Source organism: Neoarius graeffei, chromosome 24, assembly GCF_027579695.1.
Source record: "Neoarius graeffei isolate fNeoGra1 chromosome 24, fNeoGra1.pri, whole genome shotgun sequence".
NCBI classification, from domain to species: Eukaryota; Metazoa; Chordata; class Actinopteri; order Siluriformes; family Ariidae; genus Neoarius; species Neoarius graeffei.
In genome coordinates, this window is record NC_083592.1 from 39,708,851 (window position 1) to 39,733,343 (window position 24,493).

General features: G+C 43.1%; 1 protein-coding gene across 1 annotated transcript in view; it reads left to right on the forward strand.

The window, feature by feature from the left end:
* Nucleotides 1-24,493, forward strand: part of gc (GC vitamin D binding protein) — a 110,141-nt gene that overhangs the window by 69,677 nt on the left and 15,971 nt on the right. Inside the window, 1 exon segment of the mRNA XM_060907135.1 lies at nucleotides 12,877-13,014. Coding sequence (XP_060763118.1) covers nucleotides 12,877-13,014 — 138 coding nt within the window.

Below are 24,493 nucleotides of genomic sequence, written 5' to 3' on the forward strand. Positions count from 1 at the left end.
ATAGAGCTATATCTGAGACAATCCAAATTTGTAATTGCTGCAAAAGGAAAATTCACACTGAAGGGATGTATTAAGCAGTTTTAAGTTTCTTTTTTTTCTTTCTGATGATTGAGTTTCATGAAATATTCATCAAAATGCTTTAAAGCTAGACAGCCTTTCGATTTCATAAAATCAGTGAAATTTCGTTCCCTCTGAAATTTGGTAATTGTGATATATGTTTATTTCTGTAATATCTCACAAAATATCAGGTAATTCTGTCACTGGGAAGTTATTTAATTTGAGGGGATTCCCGAGCAAATAATGTGCATGACATTGCTGGCTTTGCGCAGTCAAGCAGACAGAGGAAGTCCATGTGCGCATGCGCAGGTTTACCTTCTTCTTCTTTTTCTTCATCTTTTGGTTTTTACGGCAGCTGGCATCTACAGTGTTGCATTACTGCCATCTACAGGTTTACCTTGACCGTGCACTTACAGTTACATCACTCTGTCGCTAAATGAACAGCTGATCACACCGAGGTGCTTGATGACGCCGATATTTATTTATTAGTTTGGTCCTGTGTTTCCTTTCCTTTCCTTCGCAACATAACGTCTTTTTTCTCACTTTCTGTTACTGTAGTCGGTCTTTCACATTTCATTCACATGCTCACGTCCTCCATTTTTCTCTCCTGTTTGAAATTTGTATCCCACAATGCCTGGTGCAAACGGGGAAAGCCCACCACGTGATGCATGATGTAGTATCTTGAATTGCATCATGGTGAAGCAGGAAAAAATAGCGGAGAATTTAGGGCCACGTGGCTTTAAATTAATTAATTGTTCTATTTAAAAAAAAACAAATAAAATTGGAAGTCTGTGATTCGAATTCAGTAGCTTTCGGTCCACTAAACAAAAATAATTGGGTGTCAGGGAAAATTCTTTTTATGACCTAAACTTGAAAAATCTGAAAGGCAGTCTACCTTTAATTAGATTTTTTTTGGAGAGTTTCTTCATATAAAAATCTTGGGACCACACTTGGAACTCAGAAGCAGCCTGAAATTTAATTTGTGTCTAAAATTAAAACATTCCCTCATTTCTGGAAGTTAATTTGTGCTTACAAGCCTTGCACAAGACCAGAGTTAACATGCGTATTCAAAGAACAGCCAGAATGAAGCTTGCAGGTGAATATCAGGATGAAGATCTAGCATTTTTGAGGAAAAACTGAATTCTTGGACTAAATCATACACTGATCACACGCTATCGTCTCGTCTCGTCTCGTCTTCTTCCGCTTTATCTGGGACCGGATCGCGGAGGCAGCAGTCTAAGCAGGGAAGCCCAAACTTCCCTTTCCCCAGACACCTCGGCCAGCTCCTCGGGAAGAACACCGAGGCGTTCCCAGGCCAGCCGAGAGACATAGTCCCTCCAGCGTGTCCTGGGTCTTCCCCGGGGCCTCCTCCCGGGGGGACATGCCTGGAACACCTCCCCAGGGAGGCGTCCAGGAGGCATCCGAAAAAGATGCCCGAGCCACCTCAGCTGATTCCTCTCGATGTGGAGCAGCAGCGGCTCTACTCCGAGCTCCTCCCGAGTGACTGTGCTTCTCACCCTATCTCTAAGGGAGCGCCCAGCCACCCTGCGAAGGAAACTCATTTCGGCCGCTTGTATCCGCGATCTTGTCCTTTTGGTCATTACCCAAAGCTCATGACCATAGCTGAGAGTCGGAACGTAGATCGACCGGTAAATTGAGAGCTTTGCCTTTTAGCTCAGCTCCTTCTTCACCACGACGGACCGGTAAAGCGACCGCATCACTGCGGAGGCTGCACCGATCTGCCTGTCGATCTCACGCTCCATCCTTCCCTCACTCGTGAACAAGATCCCGAGATACTTAAACTCCTCCACTTGAGGCAGGACTTCTCCACCAACCTGGAGAGGGCAAGCCACCCTTTTCCGGTCGAGAACCATGGCCTCGGACTTGGAGGTGCTGATTCTCATCCCAGCCGCTTCACACTCGACTGCAAACCGCCCCAGTGCATGCTGAAGGTCCTGGTTTGAAGAAGCCAACAGGACAACATCATCCGCAAAAAGCAGAGATGAAATCCTGTGGTTCCCAAACAGGATTCCTTCTGGCCCCTGGCTGCACCTAGAAATTCTGTCCATAAAAATTATGAACAGAACCGGTGACAAAGGGCAGCCCTGCCGGAGTCCAACATGCACTGGGAACAGGTCTGACTTACTGCCGGCAATGCGAACCAGACTCCTGCTCCGTTCGTACAGGGACCGGACAGCCCTTAGCAAAGAGCCCCGAACCCCATACTCCCGAAGCACCCCCCACAGAATACTACGGGGGACACGGTCGAATGCCTTCTCCAGATCCACAAAGCACATGTGGACTGGTTGGGCAAACTCCCATGAACCCTCGAGCACCCTATGAAGGGTATAGAGCTGGTCCAGTGTTCCGCGACCAGGACGAAAACCGCATTGTTCCTCCTGGATCCGAGGTTCGACTATTGGTCGAATTCTCCTCTCCAGTACCCTGGAGTAAACCTTCCCTGGGAGGCTGAGAAGTGTGATTCCCCTATAATTGGAGCACACTCTCCGGTCCCCTTTCTTAAAAAGAGGGACCACCACCCCAGTCTGCCACTCCAGAGGCACTGTCCCTGACCGCCACGCGATGTTGCAGAGGCGTGTCAACCAAGACAGCCCCACAACATCCAGAGACTTGAGATACTCAGAGCGGATCTCATCCACCCCCGGTGGCTTGCCACCGAGGAGCTTGCAAACCACCTCAGTGACTCCGGCTTGGGTAATGGACGAGTCCACCTCTGAGTCATCAGCCTCAGTCTCCTCAGTGGAAGACATGATGGTAGGATTGAGGAGATCCTCAAAGTATTCCTTCTACCACCCGACAATGTCCCCAGTCGAGGTCAACAGCTCCCCACCCGCACTGTAAACAGTGTTGGCAGAGTACTGCTTCCCCCTCCTGAGGCGCCGGACGGTTTGCCAGAATTTCTTCGAGGCCGACCGATAGTCCTTCTCCATGGCCTCCCCGAACTCCTCCCAGTTCCAAGTTTTTGCCTCTGCAACGGCCCGAGCTGCAGCACGCCTGGCCTGCCGATACCCGTCAGCTGCCTCGGGAGTCCTGGAGGTTAACATGGCCCGATAGGACTCCTTCTTCAGCTTGACGGCATCCCTTACTTCCGGTGTCCACCACCGGGTTCGGGGATTGCCGCCACGACAGGCACCGGAGACCTTGCGGCCACAGCTCCGAACAGCTGCGTCCACAATGGAGGTAGAGAACATGGTCCACTCAGACTCAATGTCCCCCGCCTCCCTCGGAAGCTGGGAAAAGCTCTCCCGGAGGTGGGAGTTAAAGACCTCCCCAACAGAGTGCTCGGCCAGACGTTCCCAGCAGACCCTCACCATACGTTTGGGCCTGCCAGGTCTGTCCAGCTTCCTCCTCCACCAGCGGATCCAACTCACCACCAGGTGGTGATCAGTTGACAGCTCAGCCCCTCTCTTCACCCGAGTGTCCAAGACATAGGGCCGGAGATCAGATGAAACAACTACAAAGTCTATCATCGACCTCCGACCTAAGGTGTCCTGGTGCCACGTGCACTTATGGACACCCCTATGCTCGAACATGGTGTTCGTTATGGACAAACCATGACTAGCACAGAAGTCCAATAACAAAACACCACTCGGGTTCAGATCGGGGAGGCCGTTCCTCCCAACCACGCCCCTCCAGGTGTCACTGTCATCGCCCACGTGAGCATTGAAGTCCCCCAGTAGCACAATGGAGTCCCCAGTCTGAGCACTCCTCAGTACCTCTCCCAGGGACTCCAAGAAGGCCGGATACTCTATACTGCTATTTGGGCCGTAGGCACAAACAACAGCAAGAGCCCTCTCCCCAATCCGAAGGCGCAGAGAGGCGACCCTCTCGTTCACTGGGGTAAACTCCAACACATGACGGCTGAGCTGGGGAGCTATAAGCAAGCCCACACCAGCCCGCCACCGCTCACCACAGGCGACTCCAGAGAAGTGGAGAGTCCAGCCCCTCTCGAGGAGCTGGGTTCCAGAGCCCAAGCTGTGCATGGAGGTGAGCCCGACTATCTCTAGCCGGTACCTCTCAACCTCCCGCACAAGCTCAGGCTCTTTCCCCCCCAGCGAAGTGACATTCCATGTCCCAACAGCCAGCCGCTGTGTCCAGGGATCAGGTCGTCGAGGCCCCTGCCTTCGACTGCCACCCAATCCACATTGCACCAGTCCCCTACTGCTACCTCTGTGGGTGGTGAGCCCACAGGAGGTCGGGCCCACATCACCTCTTCGGGCTGAGCCTGGCCGGGCCCCATGGGCAAAGGCCCGGCCACCAAGCGCTCGCATACGAGCCCCAACCCCGGGCCTGGCTCCAGGGTGGGGCCCCGGCTGCGTCATCCTGGGCGACGTCACGGTCCTCAGATTTTTCTCCATAGGGGTTTATCACACGCTATGTACACTGTAAAAAAAAAAAAAAAGTGTTTTTACAGTGTTATCACACGCTATGGAGCCAAATGTACCAGTATGAGAGGCCCTGTAAGCTATAATTTATACTTGATTTCACACAACATCATACTGTCTCACACACACCATTATGCCACTATACCACCACTATATTCTTACACACACTACTATACCCTTTTACATGCACAATCATACTTTCTTTTATTCCCTATCATTCTCTCATATACAGGTTACTATATTCTTCCACACTCACTACTATACCCTCTTTCATGAATACTATCCTACTCTAATGCATACTCCATAATACTCTTTATAGTAGTGTATGCAAGGTCGCGTAGTGCTGTGAACGAGAAAGAATGATATTGTTTGCATAACAGAATTGTAGAGTATGTGAGAAGGAATGGCAGTGTGTGTGAGAAGAAAATAGTGGTGTGTTTGAAAGAGTAGGATAATGTTTGTGAGTGGCTGTGTGTTTAAGAGATTATGATGGTTTACTTGAGAGGGAATGGTATTGTGTGTGAGAGAGTATAATTAAAAAGGAAGTTAGTGTGATTAAACAGGAAGGCAGTTTAAATTCTCATTCCCTGAATAACTTACAGCTTTGAAAACAAAGTCTGCACCCATACTTTTAAGGACAATGCTATAGTTTTGTAGGAACTGTAGCAAAGTAGTCATGATCTTTTCCATTTATTTACCTTCTTTTTCAAGATCAGTTTTTGTTTGGGGAAGTAAATGGTAATGAGGAGAACATTATTTTTATCAGTAATACAATGAGGTGTGTTCAGAACACTGTAAGGGAAACTGACAGCCTGGGACATGATTACATGCTTTTGGAAAGATTATTCTGTGGGATTAATGGATGGGTGTCATGGTGGTGCAGTGGTTAGTACTGTCTTCTCACAGCAAGAAGGTTCCAGCTTCGATCCTCACAGCTGATGGGGGCCTTTCTGTGTGGAGTTTGTATGTTCTCCCCATGTCTGCATGGGACATGCAGATTAGAGAAAATAAATAGCCACTGGGATAGTACAAGCCAGTGCATACTTAGTGCACTGATATACATACTTAGTCCCCAGGCCTCGATAGATTGGGGAGTGTTGCATCAGGAAGGACATCTGGTGTAAAAATTATGCCAAATCAAATATGTGGAACAGATCTGCTGTGGCAACCCGTAATGGGAGCAGCCAAAAGAAGAAGAAGAAGGTTCTGTGAGCTTAATGGATATACATGGACAATGTCTTTCTTTTACTCAATTAGCCAGCACCTAGAAGGGGGTGACTATCAAGAAAGTTTAGGTGTACTGGAGGTACTGTTTGCATGTTTTTGTTCCATCATGAATTCATATGAAAACTCAAGATCAGTAGAAATGAGACAAAGGGAGATGTTTATTTCAAGAGTACCGCCAACAATCAGAACTGGTTATCCATCACTACAATATACTGCAGTATATGAACAAAACTATTACACGCCTTGCTCTTGGAGTGATCTTTGTTGGTCAACCACTCCTGGGGACGGTAACAATGGTCTTGAATTTCCTCCATTTGTACACAATCTGTCTGACCTTTTCCAGCCTGATGAGCATCAACAACGCTTTTTCTGAGGTCCTCAGAAATCTCCTTTGTTCGTGCCATGATACACTTCCACAAACATGTGTTGTGAAGATCAGACTTTGATAGATCCCTGTTCTTTAAATAAAACAGGGTGCCCACTCACACCTGATTGTCATCCCATTGATTGAAAACACCTGACTCTAATTTTACCTTCAAATTAACTGCTAATCCTAGAGGTTCACATACTTTTGCCACTCACAGATATGTAATATTGGATCATTTTCCTCAATAAATAAATTACCAAGTATAATATTTTTGTCTCATTTGTTTAACTGGGTTCTCTTTATCTAATTTTAGGACTTATGTGAAACTCTGATGATGTTTTAGGTCATATTTATGCAGAAATATAGAAAATTCTAAAGGGTTCACAAACTTTCAAGCACCATTGTATTAAGGTCTGAGTGAAACAGGAGTAGGCTTTTTTTTTAACAATAAAGACCTCAGAGTGAGACAATAGTGTGATTTGTTTATTTGTAATTTTGATTTTTGCTTCAGAATCAAATTAATCACATATTAAGTCTAATGTGAAAAGGTTTGGTTTGGAGTAATGTTAACTCAACTGTAAATCTGTACAATTATGATGATTATATTTATGTCTGTGTGAATGAATGCAAAATGGTGTGAAGCTGTGATAAAATGAACCCTGCTATGCCACTGAACTGAAAGACATAATTACTTACTTTATTGGCGGCTTTATTGTCCGAGATGCTATGGTACACCTCCACACACGTCTGTCTAGCATCAGGCTCTTTATCTCAGCAACACTGTCAAGTTGGTGTCCCTGTAAAGCATGTCAAGGAATGTAAGGTGGGGATGCACGCGTCCTCACTGTCCATGCTTCGGGTCCCAGAACAGCAGCTTGTGTGCCAGTAGGTCGTCATTTCATCCGATGTGGCCTGCGAGCTTCACTGTAAAAAATGTCCGTAGAATTAACAGTGAATTTATGTAAAATCATGACATAAAAAACTGTAAATACAAAAACAATGAAGCAGTGTGTAATTTACATCAATATACTGTAAAACTCCTCACCAAATACCACTGTTAATTTAACAGTAAGAATATGTTGAATTGATCATATTTTTTTGTAGAATTTACAAATTGTTGTAGTTTAAACACAGACAAACTGTAATACTAAAACAGAATGTGATAGTTAAAATTACATCATTGCCCTGTTAAAAAATAAAAACATGCCCACCGTCGTGGCTCAGTCGACTAAGGCGTCATACCATGAATCCAGGGACCCGGGTTCGATTCTGACCTGAGGTCATTTCCAGATCTCTCCCCGTCTCTCTCTCCAGCTTATTTCCTGTCTCTGCACTGTCCTATCCAATAAAGGTAAAAAAAATATATCTGTCTAGTAGATCATTGCTTGTAACCATCATTTTGAATCATTGTTTATTGTACAATGAATATCCGTAAAATTAACAGTTATGTATTGATTATTGTACATTGAATACCTGTAAAATTGAACATTTTCAAACTGTTGTTTTTACAAGTGTTGATATACCTTACCGTAAAGCCATATACACTGTCACTGTATTTTTTACGGTGAAAAAATGGCAACCACAGCTGCCAGTTTTTCACTGTAAATTTGACAAGATTTTTTTTTACAGTGTTCATTCTCCTTTCTTGGGTTTTGGTGGTAGCTCTGGGTAGGTTTCCACAGACTATTTTGTTGTTGATCTTGTCAAACCAGCTGATGTTCAGCACCACTTAGAAAGACATAGCCTATACCTGTAACAGTGTGGGTGGTAAAAGAGAGCAACTGGACTTGCTTGAAGATTCTTGAAGACGTTTCACCTCTCATCCGAAAAGCTTCTTCAGTTCTGTCTGACTGGTAGGGAGCATCAGGTATTTATCCTCTCATGGATGAAAAGCTCATCTAAGGTGTCATTGAGTCATCCTGTTGGTGTGGGTCAACTGGGGGCTGGTTGTGAACGGCCTCGAGAGTCGTTAGGATGATCAATGGATCGCCCGTTAGTCACTGAAAACAGCTGGGTTTTGGTGTGCATTCACCAAATCATTTGAATGCACACCAAAACCCAGCTGTTTTCAGTGACTCACAGGAGGACAGATAGAATCAGCATTCCATTGATCACCCTAACGGGTGATCCATTGATCATCCTAACGACTCTCGAGGCCGTTCACAACCAGCCCCCAGTGACCCACACCAACAGGATGACTCAGGCCCTGTCCACACGGCAACAGATTCAGGTGAATCTGATAAAATTGTTTTTCGTTTCGGCCTGGCGTCCACACAGCACCGGCGTTTTGGGTGCCCCAAAACAAAATCTTTTGAGAATGGGTTCCAGAGTGGAAAAATCTGGCAACGGCCCCGTTGCGAAGTCGTCTGGATGAGTAGAACGGATTTGTTTACGATGACGTCACAACCACATGACTGTCAGTGCTTCACGCTGGGTAGAAGTGTAATGAACTCGATGCGAGTTGTCAACAAATCCTATAACTTGGTTCATGAAATGAGCTTACAAAATATTTTCACTGTGAATATTTATTGTGTAATGGTGCAAAGTGAGAGAGAGAGAGAGAGAGAGAGAGAGAGAGAGAGAATAGCCTTTAGGGCAGAGTCTTTAGTCCAAACACTGCGGAAGCAGTACCAAACCGCGCACCGCCCGTGCGCTTTCCAAAAACAAAAACAATCCCGCCAGCAAAAATAGGGGAAAAAAAGGAGCGATCTCACCTCTTCAGATGTTGGTTTAAGTCCGACAATACATTCCTCAAAAAGGGCGTAGAAGAACATCAACGTGTAGCATTCAATTTATTCCGGACCATTAAAGAATTCTGGAGGATATCAGAATGTTGGCGTACCGGCTTCCATCTACCCCCGTTCATTCCTCTTTCCGCGTCTTTCGTTTTACACTACTGATTAATAATCAAAACTTTATGTGGCTAATGCTACAGAAGAAGGGGTTTATGCGCATGCATCTACTTCTTCTATTGTTCTGGTGTCTCCGATGGGACCGTCTTACAGCGCATGTAGAGGTGTGGCATGTGTATTGCATCATTTTCAGCAAGCGCTGCGTTGCCATATGTACCTGAAATTTTACTGATCCGTTGCCCATGTGGACGCGATATTTAAAAAAAAAAATCTTGTTGCCGTTGTCGTGTGGATGTAGCCTCAATGACACCTTAGATGAGCTTTTCATCCATGAGAGGATAAATACCTGATGCTCTCTACCAGTCAGACAGAACTGAAGAAGCCTTTCGAATGAGAGGTGAAACGTCTTCAAGAATCTTCAAGCAAGTCCAGTTGCTCTCTTTTACCACCCACAGTTTACCATCACCTGGATGACTGAGAATCTTCACAGACTGTAACAGTGTCTTTGACAAATAATATGCTTTGCAGCAAAAGTGTAATGTTTTTCATAATATAGCACACAATGCAAATCTACTGTGATACATTAAATTAAAATAGTTGAAATACAGTCTTTTTTATCCCCTCCAATATGTTCCATAGAACATTAAGTTTAATTAAGTTAATGGTTGTCCTGCTGTCCTTTGCTACAGCAACATTCGCAGAATTCAACGTTTTATTTTATCAGCTTACGAACAGAAATCTGAGACAATGCAGATCATTTGAAGCACATAATTACCCATTTTCACTCACCATTAGATACAGAGCAGCTGCTGATCTGTCAGTCTGTGGCAGACTTTTTTGAAAAATTAGCTTATTAACATCTGCCTACAGTGACAGACACCACAGACACAAACCAGACAGAGTAATCATGTATATATAACAACTGGACACAAAAATAACCCACAACATTTAGGTCATAAAGAGAATACAGTAACAGTAATAATATGTGATTTGAATGATGATTTGTCCTCAGTTGAGGTATGAGGACACATGCCCGGGTATGTGAAGTGGGTGGGGCAATCAGATAAATCTGTCGAGAAATTAAGTTGTCAATCAAATTTTAATTAAGTTCCCACAAATTAAATTTTGTTCTTTATTATTTAATCAAAGATTTAAGCTTGCGCTACTCATGATAATGTGTTAAAAGAGTACTTATCATTTGTATGTCACTTGATTTTTTATTTATTTTTATCTCATGATAATACTATAACGGGTGGCACAGTGGTGTAGTGGTTAGCGCTGTCGCCTCACAGCAAGAGGGTCTGGATTCGAGCCCTGTGGCCGGTGAGGGCCTTTCTGTGCGGAGTTTGCATGTTCTCCCCATGTCTGCGTGGGTTTCCTCCGGGTGCTCCGGTTTCCCCCACAGTCCAAAGACATGCAGGTTAGGTTAACTGGTGACTCTAAATTGACCGTAGGTGTGAATGTGAGTGTGAATGGTTGTCTGTGTCTATGTGTCAGCCCTGTGATGACCTGGCGACTTGTCCAGGGTGTACCCCGCTTTTCGCCCATAGTCAGCTGGGATAGGCTCCAGCTTGCCTGCGACCCTGTAGAACAGGATAAAGCGGCTAGAGATAATGAGATGAGATGAGACGATACTATAACACTAACTCTATAACACTATGACAGCTCAGGGAATGAGGAACTGGGAGACAGGCTCAACAACTCAAGGTGCGCTTTATTTTTAATTTGGATGTCACTTTTCAGTGACTTTATTTTCTTTCTATTTTCACACACACAGCACTGGGTTGCTCAGTGTGCTCTCTTTCTCTCTCTGGTCTGGTTACTGACATCGCTCTGAAATAATACAAAAGACACACATAATTAACCTGCCAGGAATCAAACACAGATGAACCTTATCACATGTTACCTGCTGGTTCTAACTGACTCCTCGCTGCCCACAACTGACATTCAATCACGCCTTCGCTGCTACAAACACATATAGTATATTTAAGTACTGACTAAAGGTCATTGCTTAAGTTTTTAGAGTATACTAAAAAAATAAAGCAAATGCAAAACAAGTCTATTAAATCCTGGGGTATATGATTATTAATCTATAACTACACATATAAAAACAATTATAGCGTTGGTTTATTATCTTATTATAAAATTTAGACAGTTTTCTCCTATAAATACCTGGGTTTTTTAATTGATGACCACCTCTCTTTTAAGCCTTATATACAGAATCTGGTAAAAAAAAAAACCTGAAGCTAGGGTTTTACTTTAGGAACAAGTCTTGTTTTTTTCTTTTTTGCTAGTCAAGGACTGGTTGCTGCCACATTTCTCCCTGTTCTTGATTATAGTGATCTGTTGTACATGAATGCTCCATCTCAGTGCCTTCATATATTAGATACCATGTAAACTGTAAATCATTGTGTATTATACTCCAAGGTTAACCTGCCTTCTCTGTCAATTCGTCGGCTTAGTCATTGGTACATCTTTCTCTATAAAGTCATTCATGTTATCTAACTGAATATCGCTCTGTGAAACAGGGCACGTATGGGTTCAGATGTCAGGATGTTCTCCTCATGACTGTTCCTCAAGCTGGGACTGAGCTAGGGAAGACGGCCTTTATGTTTTCAGCACCATCTGCTTGGAATAGCCTGCAGAACAAGCTCAAACTCCAGTACTGAGTTTCACTCAGTGATTTTAACCCTTTGATGCAAAACATATGCACACCCCTTCTAATGCACAACATGGGTCAAAAATGACCCGCATTCATTTTCCAGGTTATTTCATGCTGACTGAGATTTTCTTTGCTCTATCTTTTGAAATCAATTTATTTTATGACTGAATATTCCAAGTATTCTTTAAATATCTTGTTTTTAATTACCACAAATCATTAATTTAATTTTTTCTTTCCTACTTTATGAACAAAAATACTTTTTATATTACTACACATGGGTCATCCAAGTGTGATTTAAAATTAAATGTCTTAATACTATAATAATAATTTGTTTCAAGTAATTACTTTAGCAGTGAATGGGGCCAGTTATTTATTAACTATGTAGTTAGCTAAGCCAACTACAATAAAATTAGCTAACTAAAGTAGAATATGTCAACAGCTCGGTAGCTAATAGTAATTACGTGTAACTTTCTGACAAGTAATCTACTCACTCTCAAGGTAACCTAAACATAATCAATTTTTTTCTAAGGTAATGTTAGAACAATTGAAAAACATTACTTCCATGTATTAGATGGGCAAAGGGCGCTGTGCTGAGCTGTGAAATGTCTGATACAAGCACAATTCACAGTTCCCACCAAACGCTGTAGTAAATGCATGCGGGTCGTTTCTGACCCATGTGTGTAAACTTGATGTAGAATTACAAAAGCTGTGCTTGTTCATAACTTAAAGGGCTGATGACACGAACATGACTCTATGCAATTTCTTAAATAAACTATACAACACGGCAAACATGTTAGATTTCTGTTATAATTACGTGAAAAGAAGCTGTTGTTACGCGAATATCCAACTTTTAATTGCACAGCGCAAGAAAACGGTCCGTGGCTCGCGGCCATGCTGTGACGTCAGCGGAAGAACACGCTGCGGTTCACTGGCTGTTCTACTCTGGTTCTACTCAATGGAAATGTCTCTCTTGGAAAAGAGATTTTTTTTTTAATCTCAATGACACTAATCTGGTTAAATAAAGGTAATAATAATAATAATAATAATAATAATAATAATCTGTCCCTTTATACTTGAGAGAAGGAACTTGTGTTTTTCAGCACACTGGTATCATCTTAACCATAATAAAGGGTTTTTTTTAGCTGACAAACAGAAAGGGATAAGACAAAATATGGAAAAACATCTACTGCTGCACCAAATACGCAATTTCTTTTCAACTGTGAGTTTTCTCATTTGAAAGCTTGTACAGTACACATTTTGCTTTAGTTGTTCAGTAAATGTTCACTTTCTCGCTTTCCTTGGTAGGTATGTATACGAGTTTTCTCAGAGACACAGGAGTATCCCAGCAGGTTTTGTTTTCAGTGTGACCCAAAATCACATAAGGATGGCAGAGAATTACTGTAAGCCCACTGCATCATTACCCTGCTTTTTCAAAGAGGTATTGTAAAAGAAATTAGACTATTTTACTTTCTTTTCTTTGCCTGGTTAGTTTTGAGGAAATGCTCAAAAGGAAATGGTCCTAAGAGACAGTAATCTTTTCAAATAATGCAACATTATTATAGTCTTGATAATGCACACAAAAGATAAGGGTAGCATCTAGATAAGGAATACGCTCTTGTTATCAATTATATGAGCTTATATACAATAATGCAAATGGAACATTTTGTTCTGTTCATTATATAAATTCAGCTATCAAATGTGTAATGATAGTTGTCGTTGTTGTTAATAATAATAATAATAATAATAATACAACCCCGATTCCAAAAAAGTTGGGACAAAGTACAAATTGTAAATAAAACAATAACTCACGGAAGCTAGAATAGTCATTTACCACATTAGCAATGTATAGAGTGTATTTCTGATTAGTTTAAAGTGATCTTCATTGAAAAGAACAGTGCTTTTCTTTCAAAAATAAGGACATTTCAAAGTGCCCCCAAACTTTTGAACGGTAGTATATATATATATATATATATATATATATATATATATATATATATACAAAATGGAATCATTTGCTGACAGCTCAGTCCCCCCCAGTTCAAAAATCCTATCTGCGCTCCTAACGGAGGGCGAGGACCGCCCACTTGATTGCCAGGCACTCTTTTTCTATGGTGCTGTAGCGCCCCTCACGCACCGACAGCTTCCTGCTGATGTATAGGACTGGGCGGTCCTCCCCCTCCACCTCCTGGGACAAAACCACCCCCAGCCCTCTGTCCGACACATCGGTCTGTAATATAAAGGGGAGAGAAAAGTCAGGGGAGTGTAAAAGTGGCCCCCCACACAGTGCGGCCTTTACCTCAGAAAAAGCCAGATGGCACTGCTCCGTCCACTGGACCGGATCTTTAGTGAGATCAGTCAGCGGGCTGGTGACAGCCGAATAATTAGGTATAAACCTCCGATAATAGCCAGCCAGCCCCAGGAACTGTCTCACCCCCTTTTTGGTCTTGGGTCTCGGACAGGCCGCAATTGCTGCGGTCTTGTTAATTTGGGGCCGCACCTGCCCGTTGCCCAAGTGGAAGCCCAGATACCGTACTTCCACCCGCCCAATCGCACACTTCTTCGAGTTGGCTGTGAGACCCGCTCGCCTCAGCGACCTAAGGACGGCCCTCAGATGTTCGAGATGCCTCGGCCAGTCATAGATGATGATGTCATCAAGGTAGGTGGCCGCATAGGTGGCGCGGGGGTGGAGGACCCGGTCCATCAGCCGCTGAAATGTAGCGGGCGCCCCAAACAGCCCGAACGGAAGTGTGATGAATTGGTGTAATCCGAAAGGTGTGGAAAAGGCCGTTTTTTTCTCGGGATAGTGGAGTCAAGGGGATCTGCCAGTATCCCTTTGCCAAATCCAGTGTCGAATAAAACTGAGCCGTACCTAGTCGATCGAGCAACTCATCAATCTGAGGCATTGGGTACGCATCAAATTTAGACACCGCATTGACTTTTCTATAGTCCACACAGAACCGGACCGACCCGTCGGCCTTGGGCACCAAGACCACCGGGCTGCTCCAGTCACTGTGGGACTCCTCGACGATGCCCATTTCGAGCATGGCCTCAAGTTCGTCCCGAACCACCTTTTTTTTTGTGTTCGGGTAGCCTGTAAGGGTGGCTACACACTACCACCCCCGGGGGTGTCTCTATGTGGTGCTCTATGAGGTTAGTGCGACTGGGCAGGGGCGAGAACACATCCGAAAACTCGGTCTGCAACTGGGCGACCTCCGTGAGTTGGGTCGGGGAGAGGTGGTCTCCACAGGGGACCGGAGGGATACATGATGCCAATGCCCCTTTTTGGACCTCTGGCCCCAGCTCCACCTTCTCCGGAACCACCGACACCAACGCCACGGGGACCTCCTCATTCCAGAGTTTAAGCAGATTGAGGTGGTAGATCTGTAGCGCCCCACCCCTGTCCGTTCGCCTCACCTCGTAGTCGACGTCCCCGACTCGCCGTGTGACCTCAAAGGGTCCTTGCCACTTGGCAACCAATTTGGAGCTCAATGTGAGCAACAGTACGAGTACTTTATCTCCTGGTGCGAACTCTCTAAGGCGCGTACCCTTGTTGTACAGGCGGGTTTGCTGTTCTTGGGCCTGCCGCAAATTCTCCTGGGTTAGGTGGGTGAGGGTGTGGAGTTTTGCGCGCAGGTCCATAACGTATTGAATTTCGTTTTTGCTTTGTGAAGGTCCCTCCTCCCAATTTTCGCGCAGCACATCTAGAATGCTGCGCGGCTTACGCCCATATAATAATTCAAATGGGGAGAACCCTGTGGAGGCTTGGGGGACCTCTCGCACTGAAAACAGCAAGGGCTTGAGCCACTTATCCCAATTACGTGCGTCCTCACTTACGAATTTTTTAATTATATTCTTGAGGGTGCGGTTGAACCGTTCCACTAAACCGTCCGTTTGTGGGCGATACACGCTGGTGCGGATCGGCTTAATCCCCAATAACCCATACAGTTCGCGCAGTGTCCGTGACATAAACGTGGTGCCTTGATCAGTCAGAATCTCTTTTGGGATTCCAACTCAGGAGATAACGCGGAAGAGCACCTCCGCAATACTGCGTGCTGAGATATTGCACAGAGGCACTGCTTCCGGGTATCGTGTTGCATAGTCCACCAGAACTAATATAAAGCGGTACCTTCGTGTCGACCGATCTAATGGCCCGACGAGATCCATCCCAACTCTTTCAAACGGGGTCTCAATTAATGGTAGAGGGCGCAAAGGTGCTTTTGGAATGGCTGCTGGATTCACTAACTGGCATTCGCGGCATGCCGTACACCACCTACAAATGTCGCCGCGAATCCCCGGCCAATAGAATCGGGCCATTATTTGGGCTAGTGTCTTATCCTGCCCTAGGTGTCCAGCCATGGGATTAAAGTGAGCCGCCTGGAATACCAATTCCCAGCGGCTCTTTGGAATTAAAAGCTGCTGTTCCGGGGTGCGCCCCACGCGCTGGAGGATGGCCCGGCGAAGGTCTGCGAAGGCCAGCCGGCGGTCGGTGGGGAGCTGTAGCACAGCCAGTTGTGCCTCTCCCATTAGCAGGGGGAGGAGGTGCGCTGTCCGCTGCTCCATCGGCCTCCCCGAGGTTTCCGCGACTTGCTTGAAGAGCGTGATGAATGCCTCGGGGTCGTCCTGTGGGCCCATCTTTGTTAGGGTGAGGGGGGACGGGCCCGCGGTGGGAGCGTTGGTGGACCCCGCCGACGCGAGGAGGTGCCGGAACGCCTGTCGATCTTCTTGTTGGGCCAACACCAGGGCCTCGAACCGCTGTTCTTGCTCCTTTCGGAGGGTGAGTAGCGCCTGGTGCTGGCTTTGCTGGGCCGTGGCGAGGGCGTGGACCAGTTCGGTGAACGGGGAGGACTCCATGGGGCTGTTAGGCTGCTGTGCTCCAGGTCCCGGGTTTCGGCACCACTGTAACCGTTCTCACGAAGGGGTGGAGCACAGAGGACGGCAGGACAGAGATCAGGTTTGAAACTACGATTTTTATTGCCACACTTTTCAGTGAACAAATTCGAATCCAGACACACACAAACACACAACCGGCGTCTGGTTCCGAGATGAGCTCTCTGCTCTCCCTCTTTAAATAGGATGCGGTCACTGGGAAGACACACACAAACACAGGTTAATTGACAACAGGTGTAGTGATTCTGCCACTTACCTTCCCTGACTCCGCCCTCCTGTCACAGACCGGCGCTTGGCCACGCCCCCGCTGCCACACATTCCTATCCCTAAACTTGAGCAACTTGTCTCCTCAGTCCCCAGACGTTTACAGACTGTTGTAAAGAGAAAAGGGAATGTCTCACAGTGGTAAACATGGCCTTGTCCCAACTTTTTTGAGATGTGTTGTTGTCATGAAATTTAAAATCACCTAATTTTTCTCTTTAAATAATACATTTTCTCAGTTTAAACATTTGATATGTCATCTATGTTCTATTCTGAATAAAATATGGAATTTTGAAACTTCCACATCATTGCATTCCATTTTTATTTACAATTTGTACTTTGTCCCAACTTTTTTGGAATTGGGGTTGTAATAATAATAATAATAATAATAATAATACAGCTGTTATTAGTAGTGCTGGAAGTAGTCGTATATTTTCATTAGTTTAATCTTTTATAACAATTATATGAATGTTGTTGGTTTGTTCTTGTTATTTTTATTGTTTGTTTTTCAACTTGGGATAAAACAGTAATACAAGGTACAACGTTGAACTTTTTTTTTAACATTGTGATATTAGTGTTCACATAATGCGAACTAAATTCATTATAATCTCAGTATATATAATCCCAACTCTTATATAACTATTTAAGGTTATAACTATATAATCCCAACTATTATATAACTCATTACATAATCCCAACCCCCAGACTTCTTTGCTCATCTTGAATTTGGACTCAGATGGCACTGTATTACAGCAGTTATACATCAAGAGTACAGCAGTGATAGAGCAAATGAATCATTTGCAAGTTTTTATATTGGGTGTCTGACAAAGTGGCGATGACGCAAATCATCCGTGAGACACACTGACCAAGCACTATGCATACATTTTTGAATGATCTTACAAATGAATTATTTAAAGGTAGACTGCCTTTCAGATTTTTCAAGTGCAGGTCATAAAAAGAATTTTCCCTGACATCCAGTTATTTTTGTTGAGTGGACTGAAAGATTCAAATCACAGACTTCCAATTTTATTTTATTTTATTTTTTAAATTAGAAGAATTAATAAATTTAGGGCCACATGGCCCTAAATTCTCCACTATTTTTTCCTGCTTCACCATGACCTAATTCAAGATACTATGTCATGCATCACGTGGTGGGCTTTCCTCATTTACGCAAGGCATTGTGGGATACAAATTTGAAACAAAGAAAAATGGAGGACATGAGTGTGTGAATGAAATGTGAAAGACCGACTACAGTAACAGAAAGCGAGAAGAAAAAGACATTATGTTGTGAAGGAAAGGAAACGCAGGACCAAATGAATAAATATCAGCACTCAGCGAGCACCTCGGTGTGATCAGCTGTTCATTTCGCGACAGAATGATGTAACTGTCAGTGCATCATCAAGGTAAACCTGTAGATGGCAGTAATGCAACACTGTGGATGTCAGCTGCCGTAAAACCCAAAAGAAGAAGAAGAAGGTAAACCTGCACATGCGCACACAGACTTCCTCTGTCTGCTTGACTGCATGAAGCGAGTGATTTCATGTACATTATTTGCTAGGTAATTCCCTCAAATTAAATAACTTCCCAGCCACAGAATGGCCTGGTGGTTTTTTTTTTTGAGATATTACAGAAATAAACATATATCACAATGACCAAATTTCAGAGGGAACTAAATTTCACCAATTTTATGAAATCGAAATGCTGTCTAGCTTTAAGAAAGTTCTAAAATCCATGCAGCTGCTCAGGTGGGATGTGCAGCTGATTAATTGTCATTTACATAAACATTTATGTAAATTATTCTCACCATGAAATCTGTAAGTCATGAGGCTGAATATGTTTGAGTAATTGGTTTAAAAGCCAAACAGAATATTTATGTTCTTCAGTCTGAATATGTGTTTTGTAGAATTACTATATTACTAATTCAAGCACACTTTATGTTCATTTTGTTTATCTGATATCACACAACATGGATAACAAGGCATCTAAAACAAGCATCTGTGGAAATTAGTATGGTTTCCTGCTATTTACAGAGAGTTTGACCTTGAGTTTAACGTTTTATGTCTAACGATCACACATTAGGACAAGTTTCACAAATACTCCATAGGTATAAAAAGAGTTACAGTGGATTCAGGTTATGAATATGGTGCGGCAGGATGGCATTAATAACAACAGCCTCAAACAAATTTATGCTATAGGAATAAACAACGTATGCTATAGGTTAGTATCGAATGAGAGTCATCCAGCATACAGTCTAACACGTTGTTCTGAGCAGTGTTATAATTAGCTTTGTTGAACTACATCTAAAAAAACCACACACACACTTGTTTCACTATCCCTGAGGACCTTCCATTGACATAATTATTGTTGCAGTTAATTAACGCTGTACCTGCACCTCAACCTAACCCTAACCCTAACCTTTACCTCAGTAATGAAAAGGAAACTCTTTGGCTCTTTTCTCATCTCATCTCATCATCTCTAGCCGCTTTATCCTGTTCTACAGGGTTGCAGGCAAGCTGGAGCCTATCCCAGCTAACTACAGGCGAGGTACACCCTGGACAAGTCGCCAGGTCATCACAGGGCTGACACATAGACACAGACAACCATTCACATTCACATCTACGGTCAATTTAGAGTCACCAGTTAACCTAACCTGCATGTCTTTGGACTGTGGGGGAAACCGGAGCACCCGGAGGAAACCCACGCGGACACGGGGAGAACATGCAAACTCCGCACAGAAAGGCCCTCATCAGTCACGGGGCTCGAACCCGGACCTTCTTGCTGTGAGGCGACAGCGCTAACCATTACATCACCGTGCCGCCTGCTTTGTGTTCATATAAAATTATATTAAATAAATATTGCAGCAGGGTTTTTTAGATAAATAATTAATGGCAATAATTAGTCATAATTTACCTTAAATAACTAGAACTACAAATGCATCAGCATTCAGGGACTTTTCCAGTATTAAACTGCATTTACCCAGTTTTGTGAGATTTCAGATTCACTTCATTTTTGCACATGTTGGAGAGAAACTTCAGAAAAATGGCTGGGCTCCTCTCTTGATACCTCCGCAAAAAGAGAAAGGTTTTCTCAATAGTTGTTTTTGTTTCTCATTGATCATCAAGCAAATTTTTCGTTTTATAATTGTCACCACACATCTCTGAAAGTCATTATCAACATAATCACTGCTATCACCATGTTTTGTCGTAAGCAGAGTTAATATTTGTGTTTTGAACTACAGATGTGAACAACTGTGTGGACTCTGTGTATATTACCAAGGCTGTTGTTGCACATTGCTTGCCTTGTCTTGCATTAACATATGGTAATTTGGATTCTATAACTAGGCTTATTTATTATAAAGCCTGGATTCAGGCAGATAATGGGACTGTATTGCTCAGCCTACAGTGGTGCTTGAAAGTTTGTGAACCCTTTAGAATTTTCTATATTTCTGCATAAGTATGACCTAAAACATCAGATTTTCACACAAGTCCTAAAAGTAGATAAAGAGAACCCAGTTAAACAAATGAGACAAAAATATTATACTTGATCATTTATTTATTAAGGAAAATGATTCAATATTACATATCTGTGAGTGGCAAAAGTATGTGAACCTTTGCTTTCAGTACCTGGTGTGACCCCGTTGTGCAGCAATAACTGCAACTAAACGTTTGCGGTAACTGTTGATCAGTCCTGCACACCGGCTTGGAGGAATTTTAGCCCATTCCTCCATACAGAACAGCTTCAACTCTGGGATGTTGGTGGGTTTCCTCACATGAACTGTTCACTTCAGGTCCTTCCACAACATTTCTCTTTTTTCTCCATCTCTTTTTTGATCACTTTGCTTAATTTTATTTGTTTATATGTGTTAGCTACATGTATGTCTTGTCTATTTATGTCCATTATGCATTTAGGCTTAGCCAATACTGTGATTCTTATGTCTATAATGCTAAACAGAAAATGACTTCCATTTCATTCATATTTTCTACCTTTCTCCCTCCTCCTCCCCCTTATAACCCATATACTTTCTGTAACACACCCCTACCCCTCTCCCTCCACCTCTCCTCCTTAGCTCGTATCAAGGCCTGCACATACACCCTCACACACTCACAGCTCCACCTCTCATCTCACATTTTTATCTTCAAGACCATAACATGGCACCACTTACAGTGCTGACTTGGAACATTCATGGGATTGGGTCTCAGGCAAAGAGGGTCAAAGTCCTAAACCATTTGGAAAAACTACAAGCTGACATATGCCTCCTACAAGAAACTCACCTCTCAGATTTAGATTACACCCGCATCAAATCGGCACAATTCAGTCACCTATATTCAGCACATTACAACTCAAAACAGAGGGGAGTTTGTATTTTGATTAATAAAAAAATCTCATTTACTCATAATACCACTATCGCAGACACAGAAGGACGTTTTATCATTATAAACATCTCAATTAACAGTGCCCCTATTACAATAGCCAATGTTTATGGACCCAACACAGATGATTCTGCTTTCTTTCAGAAGTTTTTTTCTTCACTCTCCAATCTCTCCGACTGTCCTATCATACTTGCAGGTGACTTCAACACAGTTTTAGACCCCACAATAGACAAATCTGATCACTCCCAAAACAAACGTATCTGGCAATCCACAAAAACAATAAAACAGTTCATGAGCGATTTTGGTCTTGTCGATAGTTGGCGGCTTCAGCACCCAGACTCCACTGACTACTCTTTTTTCTCACCAGTCCACCATTCTTACTCCCGCATTGATTTCTTCCTAACTAGCAACTCCATTATGTCAAATATCGCTGAATCCACAATACACCCCATAGTCATCAGTGATCATGCCCCTGTAACAATAAAATGGAATAGAACCTCTCCACAGTCATCTAGTAACAGATGGCGCCTGAACACATCCCTTTTACAAGACCCTAAATTTAACAGTTTTATTAGGAGAGAGTGGGCATGCTTTCTAGAAATGAACGATTCCCCTGGATCATCTCCTTCCCTTTTGTGGGAGACAGGAAAGGCAGTGCTTAGAGGCAGAATAATCTCATTTTCAGTACACAAAAAAAGGACAGAAAAAGAACAGGAAACTGAACTAAACCATAAAATTAAGCAACTGGAGGAAATTAACGCGACCCACCCATCTCAAGAAACACAAAATGAATTAAGAAAGTGCAAATCCAAACTAGATGAAATACTTAGTAAACACATCCAATTTATGATCCATCGATTAAGGCAAGAATCCTTTCATCACAGCAATAAATCAGGTAAATATTTAGCAAATCAAATTAGACGCAACAAAGAAAAAGCAACAATTTCAGCCATAAAGAACTCAGCAGGGAAGCTAACCAGCTCACCTGAAGAAATTAACCAAGTTTTCTACAATTTCTACAACAAACTATATTCTTCTGAAATAAACCCCAACCAGGAATCCATTGACTCATTCCTCAATAATATCAATTTACCACAACTAACCGAAACCCAAATAAATAAACTGGAATCACCTATTACTCAAGAGGAACTGTTTTCAGCTCTGAAACGCATGCCTAACAATAAAGCACCAGGACCAGATGGATTCCCTGCTGAGTTCTACAAACAATTCTGGTCCATTTTGGCTCCACTATTCATCAGGATGATCAATGAATCAAAAGAAAATTCAAAACTACCAGCTAGCACTACCTCAGCAACAATTTCACTCCTCCTCAAGCCCAATAAGGACCCAACAATTCCATCTAGCTATCGACCAATTTCTCTTCTCAACATTGACAATAAAATAATCGCCAAAGCTTTAGCACGTAGGTTAGAAGAGGTCACCTCATCCATTATCCATCCGGACCAAACTGGGTTTATCAAGGGTAGAATCTCAACCTCCAATGCTCGCAGATTATTTAATATTATACACTAATCCTCAACCATACAAGAAAATACCATCATAGCAACTCTAGATGCAGAAAAAGCATTTGACAGGGTCAACTGGAATTTCCTGTTCTCCACATTAGGGAGGTTTGGTTTTGGGGAATCCTTCATTAATTGGATCAAAATTCTATACACATCACCTTCAGCCACAGTAATCACCAATGGACTAACATCACGTAGTTTGACTTTGCACCGGGGGACTAGACAAGGATGCCCACTCTCTCCTTCACTATTTACCATCTTCATTGAACCTTTAGCCGCCGCCATCCGACAGAACTCCCTCATCAAGGGAGTTCAAACTCCAAATTTACATCACAAAATTAGTCTCTATGCTGATGATATCTTACTTTTCTTACAAAATCCCCCAACATCTGTACACGAAACTATTGAACTGATCAACACATTCTCCAACATTTCTGAATATTCTATCAACTGGAACAAATCTGCAATCCTCCCATTACATTCCAACAGCTGGGATGTGTCGGCCCACTCATCACCTATTCCCCTATGCACCAATTATATCACATACCTGGGGATAAGGGTTTCCCCCAAGCTGTCAGACTTGTTTGGTCTAAATTTCACCCCCCTACTCAATTCAATAACTGATGACCTCCAGCGCTGGATGAACCTTCCACTATCCATCATGGGCAGGATATCAGTTATCAAAATGACAGTTTTGCCCAAAGTTAACTATTTACTTTCAATGATTCCTATTCAGCCTACCCAATCCTGGTTTAAATCACTAGACTCTACAATCATTAAATTCTACTGGAAAAACAAGACACCAAGAATCAAACTGACCACACTACAAAATCCTAAAATACTAGGTGGTCTAGAGGCGTCACACTTCTACCATTATGCACTGGCCAACCAGCTTCAGTACATTTACAAATGGATACATCCCACCTCACTTGAATTCACCTGGTTAGACCTAGAACAAACCATTTGCAAGGATATTCAGATCTCAGACTTACCTTTCTGCAGCCAGTCAGTCAAAAAGCATCCATCTTTCAAAGCTCCAACCATGGCATCAAGTCTGACAGCCTGGTGGAAGTTTTATGACCTCACTAATTCACCTCTGACACTATCAAATCACACCCCTATCTGGAATAATCCTGATTTCACCATCAATAAAAAACCACTCAACTTTCTCACATGGATAGGCAAGGGTATCACTCATCTTCATCATATCATCCAAGACAATAGACTGGTCTCTTTTCCCTATTTGGTCCAGAAGCATGGCATTGAGGGTAAACACTTCTTACAGTATCTTCAAATTAAATCAACTATTCAAGCAAAATGGAATATTCAGATACCTAATTTAGACATCCCCCCACAAATCTTGGAACTGATTAACATACCCTCCCCTCAAAAAATCCTTTCCAAAATATACAAAATTATATCACAATCCGAAAAAACTTTAAGCCTTCCATACCACAATTGGGAATCAGACCTGTCCATTACTCCTGATGCCGGCTTCTGGACCCAAATCTGCAAAAACATCTATCTAATGACTAAAAATGCCAATCTTCAGCTAATACAGTACAAGGTACTCCACAGATTTCACTACACTGCACAGAAACTGGCAAGAATGGGTTTTGGCTCCGACACGTGTTCCCACTGCATGCTAAACACCCCGGACACATACATCCATGCTGTCTGGCATTGCACCCTGATCCATAGGTTCTGGATAAAAGTCACAGATTTACTCACCTCTATCCTTGGCCATCACATCCCAGCAACTCCTTTAACTAAGAACTCCTTCCCTCTGCATACTAGGAGATACATCCTCAACCAACCTTAACACCACAGACAATAAATTTCTTCTAGTAGCACTAACTATCGCCAAGAAAACAATCC